General features: G+C 32.3%; 1 protein-coding gene across 2 annotated transcripts; it reads right to left on the bottom strand.

Annotated features, from left to right (window-relative positions):
* Positions 1-331: 331 nt before the first annotated feature.
* On the bottom strand, positions 332-6,015 carry LOC100816312 (probable methyltransferase PMT26). Of its 2 annotated transcripts, XM_003526821.4 has the most exons (10): positions 5,844-6,015; positions 5,658-5,716; positions 3,945-4,993; positions 3,706-3,855; positions 2,398-2,668; positions 1,988-2,098; positions 1,727-1,901; positions 1,197-1,469; positions 895-1,089; positions 332-786 (listed from the first exon to the last, which is right to left on the bottom strand). In XM_003526821.4, exons 3-10 carry the CDS (start codon positions 4,959-4,961, stop codon positions 558-560), a joined length of 2,421 nt encoding a protein of 806 aa, XP_003526869.1. In that variant the 5' UTR covers positions 4,962-4,993; positions 5,658-5,716; positions 5,844-6,015; the 3' UTR covers positions 332-557. The 2 variants fall into 2 exon arrangements, with proteins under 2 accessions (XP_003526869.1, XP_006581774.1); XM_006581711.4 differs by having other exon boundaries at positions 5,658-5,970.
* Positions 6,016-12,252: the final 6,237 nt, after the last annotated feature.

Here is a 12,252-nt window from a genome sequence, read left to right as displayed (position 1 = left end):
GTTGTTTCTATCACCTATATACACAACAGCAGTCATTAATGAGTTGAGAATGTAAAAATCATTGCAATATTAATTTTCGATCACTCTTAAATTTTTTTTGTTAATTGACTCATCCGATTTATGTTTCAATAAGCTCACCATTATTTCACTAAAACATGCCCTGTAGTTTGCGCCAATTTAGACGCATATCTGATCCGATTCACCTGTAAAATCAGCCAGTATAAAGTCAGAGCTTTATAATATATAGATTAATATTACCATTTCTGGTGAAGTGAATATTCAAAATTCTCAACTATTACACGCTTATAAATATAACCCAATGGCCTCTACATTTGCAAGAATGTGATCAAATTTCCTTCACGCTATGGCACCATGTTACAACAGAGGTCACCAATTTAATAAATATAAATAAAGGATATCAAAATTAATACCCAACAGGAAAAAAGAATACATAGATATTCCTAACTAACATGATACATATGACTCAGTGGAAGTACAGTTAAACAGGAATTTCGAGTAGCCAAAAAACCAAGAATTTTGGCATCTCATCTCCATGCTTAAGCAATAGCATACTCGAGCTTTTCCTGCTCCTTAGGTCGCCACTTGGACTTCTCCACACATAACAAACCCTCCTTATCCTTGGAGTAAGTCATGCGAACCTTCCACTGCATAGACCTAGCCATGCTCTCAAGCTCTTCAATGATCTCAACAGTATCGCGAACAATAAGTTTTCCTTCAGGCCTAAGAATCCGATCAGCCTCAGCCACTACAGCAGCCAAATTGCACCTGTGTGACCAACAAGCATTAGCAAAACCAGAGTAACAGTTTTAAACTAATCAGATAACCAAAAGTTTGCTGGTGATGAATGAGAAATGAAATATAGTTTATTTGCACCTTTTCTTAAGCTTTGAAAACAAATGATCAGCATGGAGGAGATCATAGGTCCTAGGATAGGTGCTAAATGATTCACACCAATCATGATATATACCAAAAAGACCTCGTTCATAAATAATAGGAAGAGTATCTGGGGAGTCTATTGTAACCACATTCATGACCCAAACATTCAAATCTCTCAAAGCTGCAGCAAATCTGGAAACCACAAACGGTGAAAGATGCCAAACAAAGTGGGACATATTAGCAAGTGAAAATATAATTCAGAGTAACAATTGAAAATCAAAACAGTGACTTTAGCTCACCCTCCATAGATAGATCTCATATCCATGACATTGCGTACATTTGACCATTTAATTCCCATCCCGTCTAGATAAGACTTGGATACTACACGTTTCCAGTGTTCATAATCAGCAGTGAAATCTTGAGGGGCTGGCTTTCCATAAACTCCAACTTGGGAACTCGACAACCAATAAGGCACTTTGATCAGTCTGGCTGGCCACAGCTCAGGCAATTTTGAGCCTCGTTCCTTTGAACTAACTGGCGCTTTGTGCAAGCAAGCTTGCAATTGAATGTTCCTGTCACACCGAAGAGATTAGACTGCATGATGTATATGTTATTGAAACTTTAGCAGAAACATCCAAAAACCTTCTATACAAATATGTTACTTTCCTTCAACAAATAGGGAGAAGGCAGGGAGATAAAAAAAAAAAGAATATGCCACTTTATTTTAAGGCTCTCATAATGTCACAGTCAAAGATTACTCGATTAACTTGTCAAAAACTCTTTACTGTTTTGGTTGAAGAAGAAAAAAAGTCAGTTAATGATGAAATACCATGCTGCATTAGGATCATCAGAGTCTGGACACAGCGGTGGCTCATTCTTTGAGCGTTGCTCGTAACACTCATTAGAAGTTGGCTTCCTGTATACAGCTACACCTACTCCATTTACTGGATCCTTGCTGATCGACACAACTTCCCAGCACATGGCTTTTGTTAGTGCCTTCATGGCTGCAAATAAATTCATAAAACGTCAGGATTATAAACCTGCATTAAAATGCACAAGAGTGTCATATATAAGTCTAGCTATAATTTACCCTTCCATATTTCAACATCTTCAGGAAGCTTCTGATAAATTGGAGTAGCAGACCATACAAAAAAACCTCCAGGTCTCAATACTCTATTTAGCTCCAAAAGAAGTTTACCACCTGCAGTTGGACAATAATAATGTAAATAGACTAATCAAATCTTGTAATTACTAACTAGGAAATTGATGATTCTTGTAATTGTTAGTCTCCTTGTGTATTACAAACAAATGTTTTTCATCGAATATCTCTCGTTTTAATAAAACAATTCCTCCCCCACCCAAAAAACAGGGCTCATAAAATAAAAGCCAGTTGCACTCACATGTATTTTACATCAATACAGTTTATAGGTTCTCTTATAATCTAAATGGCTAAAATGAATTAATTTTATCACCAAAGTAAAAGTTATGCAGATGGAATACCTTCTATATGCCACGGAACTCTACATCGTGCACAATGGACTACATCAAATACTTTCCCAGGGAAGGGAAGCCTCTTTGTGCCCATCACAGCAGATATAGCAGGAATCCCCCTTTCAAGTGCAAATTGTACCTGAGCTTCATGTTCATCCTTTGGTGCTAACGACATTGCAAGTACATCTCTATCAAAGAGAAAACCTCCAAAGCTGGCAACACCACATCCAACATCTAGTATAACACGTGTGCGTTTTCCCCAAGCAATGTCAGGTACAGTCTGTATCACCAAAGCCCTATTAGATAAAATACTCAACAACATCAAGTAAACAAATTATAAAAACCCAGACCAATTCTAGGATGAAAGCATAAGACTTCTATTATTGAGAAAGACATCATTTGAAGAGCATCAAATGGTATAGCTATATCCGTGTCAAGTTTTGGTTATCTCCCAATGCACCACAGTTTAATTTCCTACATGCACGGACTTGTCCTGGTTAAAAGTGGTGGCCAGGTTTATCATCCTATGTAACTTAACTAACTCTGTTGACAGTTAGCACTGAGGGTCATTGTAGAAATTTTAAGTCCATCAAAATTAAAATACCATGGTCATACACTCGTACTGCCATTATTTTCTTTTTATCTTAATTACTATTTGTCTCTTTCCTGGTGAGGACTCAATGTGCAATTCCTACCAATTCAAATCTAAACTCCGTGCTAGACAATGAAAAATAATCAGAATTATGTTATTGTCAACTGTATCATATCAAATTGTAAGACTTGTACCAGTTCCCTATGAGATGCCTCCCATAATCTTTAGATCTACAGGATTTGTATAGAATTGCCATGACATTATTATAGGCCTATAGTTGTGAAATGTTTTAAACCCCTTTAAGGAACAGGTCAAATTAGAGATTAAATTGTCTATGTATTGGTCAAAATGTCTGAATGCATCATAAATACTAAAGCATATACAAGTCATATTCTGGCATATATAGCAACAGTATACTCATCCTCTCTTATCTTTTTGGTTTTATTTCTTCTAAAGCTGTATTTGAATGAGGTAATCAGAGAGACAAAGAAATAAGAAGATAGAAGATGCAAAATTAAATATTGGATGGGAAATTTGCTCAAAGGAAGATAAAATATAATTGGTGGATACTGCAATTGTGACAGAACACATGATTTCAATTTATGGAACACGCAGCATAAGTAATACATACAGATCTACATATTTATGGACACATTATTAAAATCAACAAAATAAAGTCAAATTTCACAACCACACACACACACATGTATGTGTATATATATTACCTCTTGTATAAAGTCAATGTAATGAAGTGCCCCATGTTTGAATTGGGTTCCACCACCAGGAAAAGTAAGGTACTCGCCCGTTACTTTCACCCAATTCTGGTGGCCCTTAACTTCAGCAAGCTTGGTGTGTGGAACATTGTAATACCATATCTGCAGGAGAAAAACTTACTACTTTATGAACGGGTAAACGGTCGGTCAGACAGAGAACAATAATTGACAAGATTTAAGTAGGTTTCTACCTTCTCTCTGCTCTTAGGCCACTCAATTGGGCGTTTATAACCTTCAGGAACAGGAACAAGGCAGGTAGGAGGTTCTTCAGGACAGTGCCTTTCTCGATGTTCATAGTGTTTAGTACTCTGGAGACTCCTAATAGCTTTCCAGTTATCAAGGCATGGTATAAAATCAGGACCAGCAGTGACATTACAAAGCTTCCACTTGTATCCAGTTGGCTGCTTGGAGGACTCTTGAGAATCCTTTTCATTCTTCGACTGTGCTGCCTGAGTTGACCAAGACCCAGTTTCTGCTGTACTTTCTTCTTGAAGCTCAGACTGAGCCCCAGAAGGGTATACCTCCTTTGAACTCTTCTGTTTGGTATCATCATTTATATTCTTCTCACTAGAGTTTTCATCAGATTCCTTGTTATCACTTTCTTCCACCTTCTCCTCTATCTTAGTATCTGTTGTTTCATCAGTGTCATTAGATTGCTTTTCACTTTCATCTGAATCAGACTTCTTCTCATTCTCATCAGAATCAGATTCTTTAGTGGAAGTCTCATCACTGTCTTTGCTATTTTCTGTAGAGTCTGAGTTTGATTCATTTTCTGTATTAGAACCTTCCTCCTCAGTTTTCTTATCCTCCACGTCTTCCGACTTTGTATCGTCAGAAGACCTCTCTACAGGATTTTCCTCCGACTTCTCTTCTTGTTTATCTGACAAGTTTGAGTTGTCTTCAGAGGCTACATTGCTGTCCCCTTTGGTTGCATCCTCAGGCAAATCACCTGGATTATCTTCAAACTGCCGCATATTGCTATTGCTGACCTCACTCACTGCTTCTTTCACCTCTGTAGGCTCTGTTTGTTCTTTCACTTGGTTCTTATTCTCCTGGGCCTCATCTCCATTACGCACAGGGACAACTGAAGATGATGTCATCATCCAAACCCCAACCAAGCATAGAGCCACAAACACGACAACAGTCACCGTCGAACACCAGCTCGACGATCTTCTACCATCTACCCTAGCATATTTCCCCAAAGCCATCTTGTCCAAGGGAATTGACAAATGACTTACACCTGGTCACAAACCAAACAAGAATTAAACACCACCCACAAAGAGCTACAAAAAACTGCTTGTGCAAGACTAGTTAACAAAATCAAAGGCATTCCAAATATCCTCCTACAAATCTTCCACCTATTTTATAAAGAAATCAAGAAAGTACGGTATCAAATGAAATAAATAAATGCATTTAATGTCTTGAAAATACAAAATGCATTCAATACTAAAGTCCAATCAGTAAAACCCAAAGGAGTGGGAAACTACATCCAATAAAAGCTAAGATTATAAAACCAGTGCATGAACTAAACGGATCATAACGTTTTCACACTTCAAAGTTGAAAGAAAACCACCCCGCATATTTTGCATGTGATGACACTAATCAGTAAAATCCAACACCGACACAGATTCTCAAAACGAAGTAAGATGCTGACTACCACAATATTCAACACATTGAATCACGATTTTGTAATCCTGAGCACAAGCAAGGAACACTGAATACATTGAACTACCGTTCAATCACTCAAAGAAAACAAGTACTAAAAGACTTTCGCGTATGCAATACAATAAACGCTTTATTTTGTAGTAAAGACTTCTTCTTGGAGCAAAGGCTAGAAAAATCGATTCAAACAAACAACAATCACACGGATCTAACGAAAAGCAGAACAGTTGCATGAAACTTACCCCAACGCCGAGCAAGATTCCGCGGGAAAGAATCAGCACCGTTGGCTCAAAAAAGAGCACTGATAAAAGAGAGCAAGAAGAAGATAAGGTCGCGTTTAATTCGGAGAAAAAAGAAAACGCGTTAAGTGTGAGCAGCAGAAGACACGCAACGAGAAAAAGAGAAAACAGGATCTCAAGAGTGAGTACCTGTGGTTCTTGGATCTGTCTGGGAAGGGGAAAATGCTATCTGTCCAATGGAGACAGAAGAGAAGAGAAGAGAAGAGAAGTGTGAAGTGAAAGCTTGTGGCGAGTTTAGTGATACTTAAATACCAGCTGGTCGCTGCTGCCAAATGACGATGCCTTATTTAATTTAATTATTTTTCTTCAAGAATTCGCCGACGAAATAAAATATTTGAGGAAGAAGAGATTTTATTTATGGATTAAAAAAAAACATTAGTATATGTTCAAAGGAATTTTAAAAAATGTTCATTAACTCCTATGGGTTATGGGGACTCGAATAGTGTACAACAACATATTGAATTGTAATTATTAAAATATGAATAATTTTTACTCATATTATATCGATTTCTTAATAATTTCATTACTTTTATTTATATAAATGACTCAATAATTTTTTAAAATAAAATAAACAAAAAAAAATCTGTTATCATACTTTTTCATGAGGTGACCATCTTACAAAATATGAAAAGCTCCTGCAAGCCGATGAAAACAGAAAGAGAATAATTAGTGTGTTATAAATCAATCTCTCGAGAACACAATTTAATGATCGTTTACTGCATTTTATTCAATGATTTTCCTATTGAAAGCTTGGGTCTAACTAACCAAGTATATATGTGGCCCCATTAGCTTTTTCCGGTGAAGTTATTTTTGTTTTTCATCATATGTCCAGTGAAAACTAAGGCATTCATACTCATGATTGTCTCTTAATTAATGAATGAATAAAAATATCTTCTTACCTTATTTCCTTTATAAAATTCTTTAACAAAATAATAACTACTCAAAACAACTTTCGGCAAATAATAATAAAGATAATCAATAATAAAATAACACAATGTGAAGGACATAATGGCTCCTCATGCTAAAAGTAAAAATATGGAGGGAAATAGTATGGGATATTTAATGCCCCGTGAAGTTTTCATATTTGCTGTAATTTGTAAACATAATTAGTTATTGATTTCTCGCACTAGTTACAAAATGCAAATAAAAAATTGTTTCACTGCTTTAATAATATTTTTATCAAAAACATAAAAATTTCGAGAGAAAAACAATGTTTCGAAAATTGGGGGTGGTACTGGTATTGCCTAGTTACCCACAACTTGGCCTAAATATTCAAACAAGATTGATTTTTCGTGCTTTGACCAAAGGCTTAGATTTACAAATCAACAAACGAACCGACAATGTAAGAAGCATATTAATTACTGGATCTGGATAACTTGTACATTTTCGCTTTAGCCCGAATTTGTACGTGTTTGGTTGTGTTAATTTTGAGGCAACGGATCTCGATGTGGCCAAAATTACTACATGTTATTTCTTCCTTTTTAGTTTCTATTCACTTTTGTAGTAAAAATTCGGATTTACACTTTATAACGCGTGTGGTAAATGTATGTGTTTTTTTTTTAACCACAGTGATTAGGGTCATTGGCTTCCCCCGTCCACACGCACACCTGGATAGTCAGATCTGGAACGTGACGACCTTTTTTAATAGGTTTTTTATCATATTAAAATTTTCAGAGAAAATGAAAAGTCATAAATGTGAATGGATACATAACCGAACGAAAAGGAGGTGCATTGCAATATATGATAAGTGGGTGGATACAAACGACGTGGACGAGGACCAACAAATAACAAGTTGAATTTTTTAGCATGTGATTTTTGAAGATTATCAATTTTATGTAATAGAAATTATTAACAAGATTAAGTTTTTTATGTGTAGACAAACGCATTTATTGCATTTGTTTTAACATCTTGATATAGATCTTTTTGTATTAGGAATACTTTTGATTTTCTTTCACTACGAGTTATGTCCCGTTTATTATTATATTATTTTGGGTTTAATATAGTTTACATTTTTCTGAAAAAATAAATTAAAAATAACATGAAGAGTTGATCGAGTGAAACAACACATTTTTTTAGATTTTGGTGAATTGGTAACAACCCTTTGAGTACTGCGTATGCACCGGATTCCATCATAAATGCACCGAATCCATCGCCTACGCACTGCACACAGAAGAAAAACTCACTCACAGTCTCACACCAGAGTTTGGCAGCATTTCCACTTCTAGTTTGACTTCATTCAATATCTAACCCATAACACAGGTCTCACATGGACATGGGAAATGATCGTTGAACAACAAAGTGGAGAATCAAATCTCATTCCTTTTTTACTTTGAGTAAACAGTGTGTGAGTATTAATAATGAATTTCTGATTAAGTAACAGTAAAAAAAAATTCAAACTTTTTATTTTGAGATGTATTTTTAAAGAGTGAGTACAAAAAATGATTAAAAAAGAGACAAGTGTTATTTATGCAATAAATCATATAAATATTTAATATAACTAAGAAAAAGAAACATTGAATATTACTCCATAAATGATACGGCTAAAAGAGATAAACATAAAAAAGTGTTATTATTTTTTTACACAAAAACTGTTTTTGTATTAAATGTTTAATTATGAGTTATTATATTAATAACACAACTCATAAAAAATATGTATTGTATCAATTTTTTTTTTATTTTTAAATAGTGACACTATCTGAATATTTGGTATCCAACTTTCGCCCTCCCGAGATGTTATAATGTGTTTTTCTTTTTTGTAAAATCTTCTGAACAATTAAAGGAAAGTGTCTCACTTTAAAATTAAAATATGTTAAAAAATTAACAATGACTTACATTAAATTGTAAGTGATTTACGTCAATGATTATAATTAAAGAACCTGCAATTAGTTAAACTAATAGGTGAGGTGTTATTTTTTAAAATTACGAACTGGTCCTTGCTGGCGAAGTTTCCCCTTCTTCATTGACACACCACCCATACTTTTGCGTTTGCAATTATAGTCAATTACACCACTCTTAAATGGCCAATTTAGGTCATATCTATAATTTTTTTTCCCTTAATTTTTTTGTTTTAAAAAGTTATTTTCTAGAGCAATTCCATATTATTCAGTAATTAAATTTTCATTCAAAATCTAATAAATAAAAAAATAAAAAGTAAAAATACTTTGAAGATGTTGTCCTCTTCTGATTTTCTTATTTTCATTTTCTGTTCAAACATATTTTAAGAACAAACATATTTTAGAAAACAAAAAAAATATTTGCGTTATTATTTTTTTTTCCTAGGCTTTGGAGATGAAATTCTTAAGCCCAATAGTGACAAGCTGCGCGACAGTGACACAGCTGTAGATTCGTTGATAGTGATCGCGGGACATTGGTATGGACCTGTCGGCAAATTTAGAATTGTCACTCACTCACTTTCTATCGTTCTTTCAAATATATTTCTAATTAGTACTTTGATTTGTAAATTATATTGTATATAATTATAATTAATAGTACTTTTCAACTTATATCCTTGTGTTAATTATTCGAAATTTTCTATCATTAGAATTACTCAGCTAGTTTTTTTGTGTTGAGATTATTTATTAGTATAAAATCAGTAAATATTTTATAGTTACCGTGTATCAATAAAAAAATATAATTAATAATAAAATAATATTTTTAATTTATAAATTATACTTTAGATTTATAATTAATAGTCTAAATTATGATTTAAATCATTTTTAGATTAAAATAACTAAGTGGTTAAGAAAATCTAGTATATAAGTAAAGATGAAATAAAATAAAAGTGGTGAAAATTTTTGGTTCAAATGATTTTTAAGATATATAGTTTCTATTAAGTCAGTAAAATCATCATGAATAACCATTTTTAATTGGCTAAAAAAATATTTTCTAGATTAACAATCTAAAATTTATTTTATTAGTGCATATACTATATACCCTTCTAAATTTGTATACAAATTATGCTCTTATATACAATTTTTTTATGTGAGTTGTGAATGTGTACATCGAAGTAGAGGGATTATTAGGGGCATTCAAAAGCAAATTATAAATAAATAAAAAACAAATATCGAATTCTTTTTTGTGATTTGATTATTTTTTCGGTTTTTGTTATAAAAATCAAACAAAACAACATATTATAATTGTATTGATTTTATTTATTAGACTTTAGTATTATTTTCAATTTTTAATGATTATAGTATGTGATATATAGTGTACTTATTTCTAAAACAAGTTTATAATATGTGATTTTTATTACATAATTAATTATGTATTAAATATGTTATGCCATTTTCTTGCTTTGTAATGCTACCTAATTAATGATAAGTATCAAGTGATGCATAATTTTTTATTATATTACGAAAAATATGATAATATTATTTTATAATAATGATAGATTGCAAAAGTAAACAATAATTTTTAACTAAAATGTGTTACACAAAATTTAATAAAAAAATAAAAAAATATTTTTAAAATAATATAGCATAATAATTATATAAATTTATTTGATAGATTTTATATTAAGATAATAAATTTAAAAAGTTGTCAAACCAAACAAAACCCAAAAAATAGCTTGATTTGGTTTGGATTTTATGTCAAATCACATTATTATTTTATATTTGATTCATATGTCTTTTTTTTTTCTAAAAATTGAATCAAATCACACCCACTGTTACAAAAATGATTTTCAACAATGTTGTTGATCCAATGATGGTTTTGAAAAAATCATTATTGTCCAAAACACTGATTTTAATGATGATTTTATAAATAATTGAAATTTTTTAATGATCATTTTTGAAAAATCATCTTGTCCTTCCTTTTCATTCTCTCACAAACACAGACCCTCACCATCTCATTCCCACCATAACCACAAGCAAAAAAAAAAAAAAAAACAGCACTGCTTACTATGCACACCCAACCTTGCCCAAAACCAACTCCACCACAACACTCACAGCCCTAAAGAAGCCACATACATGGCTGACTAATGTCTGTGTTGAGACTCTATCCTTGGTTGGAGTTTGGATGATGACATCATCTTCATTTGCCCCAAAGAAACCACAACTCCACCTCAAAACTATTATAAAAGAGAGACATTTTATGACCGATTAAAAATCGATGTAAAAAGTAAATTTTTTATGATAATTTGAAAAAAATCATCATAAAAATAGACATAAATAAAACTTTTATTATAAAAATGCAATGAATTTCACATCAATCTTTAAAAACTATTATCGAAAACCTTAAATAATCGTCATACAATTTCTTATTTATAATACCCTTATGGATTTTGTTGCTTAATTAAGGAACCAAACCAAAGACCTTAAGTATCTTTTTAATTAAATAGACTTTAATAAAAGTCTTAGCTTATTTTGTATTTTTTTTTATAAAAAAAAATCTGACATAAAAGATCTTATAGACTAAATTATAGGATTTTGTCGAGTGATCTCACCTATATTTTCATCCATACAAGTAAATACATTAATTATACTACGTGTATTTATAATTTATAAATGTAAATTATATGTAAAAATATAAATTTTAGAATTATTTTAAAAAAATATTTATTAATAAAGATAGAAGTGGTTGAGATTTTTAATTTAAAATTTAAATAAATTAGTTTTATTGATATCTCATTATATTTGATTTTAATTAAAGAAAATCAAGTATTTCAAATCCACTATCAATATTCTTGATACCCCTTTTGAGCAATTGTACGTTGAAAACATGAACCTGTCTATCTTATATATTTATCAGATTGCCACAAAAGAAAGAATCAGTTTCACTCCAAAGAAATCAACCTATCTGTTCAAAGATTCAATGCTCAAGAACTTCAACCCAGACTCCAATGGAAGGAACACGAAGCTCCCTTTTATTATGATATTGATCAACGTAACGGTTTCATAACCGCGAAAAACTTCACATATTCATCGACAACTAGTACAAGAAATTGATCGTCCGCGTTTGAACGAGGAGATCAAGATGTTGACGATGACGACGTTTGACGAGTATCAGGGGAAAATTAATCCGTGCAACACTGTTCTGTCATGTTACTCAAGGGAAAATTAATCAACGTTTGACAACTAGTACAAGATATGATTAATTAATCGACGTTTAGTACAAGATATGATTAATTAATCCGCGTTTGACGTTTGACAACTAGTACAAGATATTGATCGACGTTTGATCGTCCGTGCAGCACTGTTCTGTCATGTTACTCAAGGGAAAATTAATCAAGAAGAGTACGTAAGGCTTTCCAAACTTGATATGATTAATTCTTTTTCTCTGGTACATTAATAAAATATTTGTCATAGTTGTTCAAGATTTTGATATTAATTAATTATATATCTGAACTTGGGTGCAGGTCAAGACTCAAGATCTTGGTTTTAGATGAAGTTCTGGAATGAATTTGACGTACGTGGCCATCTTGTAAAGATGTTGTATGTGTTTCTTCAATTATGGAATTTTTGTACTATAATTGGAACATATATAACTTAATAATAAACTCTGTTAATTAATTGCGTAAGTACTGCACACTTCTCCTTGT

The sequence above is a fragment of the Glycine max genome, chromosome 6, assembly GCF_000004515.6.
Source record: "Glycine max cultivar Williams 82 chromosome 6, Glycine_max_v4.0, whole genome shotgun sequence".
NCBI lineage: Eukaryota > Viridiplantae > Streptophyta > Magnoliopsida > Fabales > Fabaceae > Glycine > Glycine max.
The sequence above is the reverse complement of the archived record's forward strand: the minus strand, read 5'-3'. Positions and strand labels throughout refer to the sequence as shown.

Excerpts from the sequence above, each read along its gene's own strand:
- LOC100816312 (XM_003526821.4), bottom strand. The coding sequence starts at position 4,961 with ATGGCTTTGGGGAAATATGCTAGGGTAGATGGTAGAAGATCGTCGAGC. Across the intron at positions 2,099-2,397 it reads AGTTCCGTGGCATATAGAAG|GTGGTAAACTTCTTTTGGAG; the intron begins GTATTCCATCTG and ends GTCCAACTGCAG. Across the intron at positions 1,902-1,987 it reads AGATGTTGAAATATGGAAGG|CCATGAAGGCACTAACAAAA; the intron begins GTAAATTATAGC and ends ATTTATTTGCAG.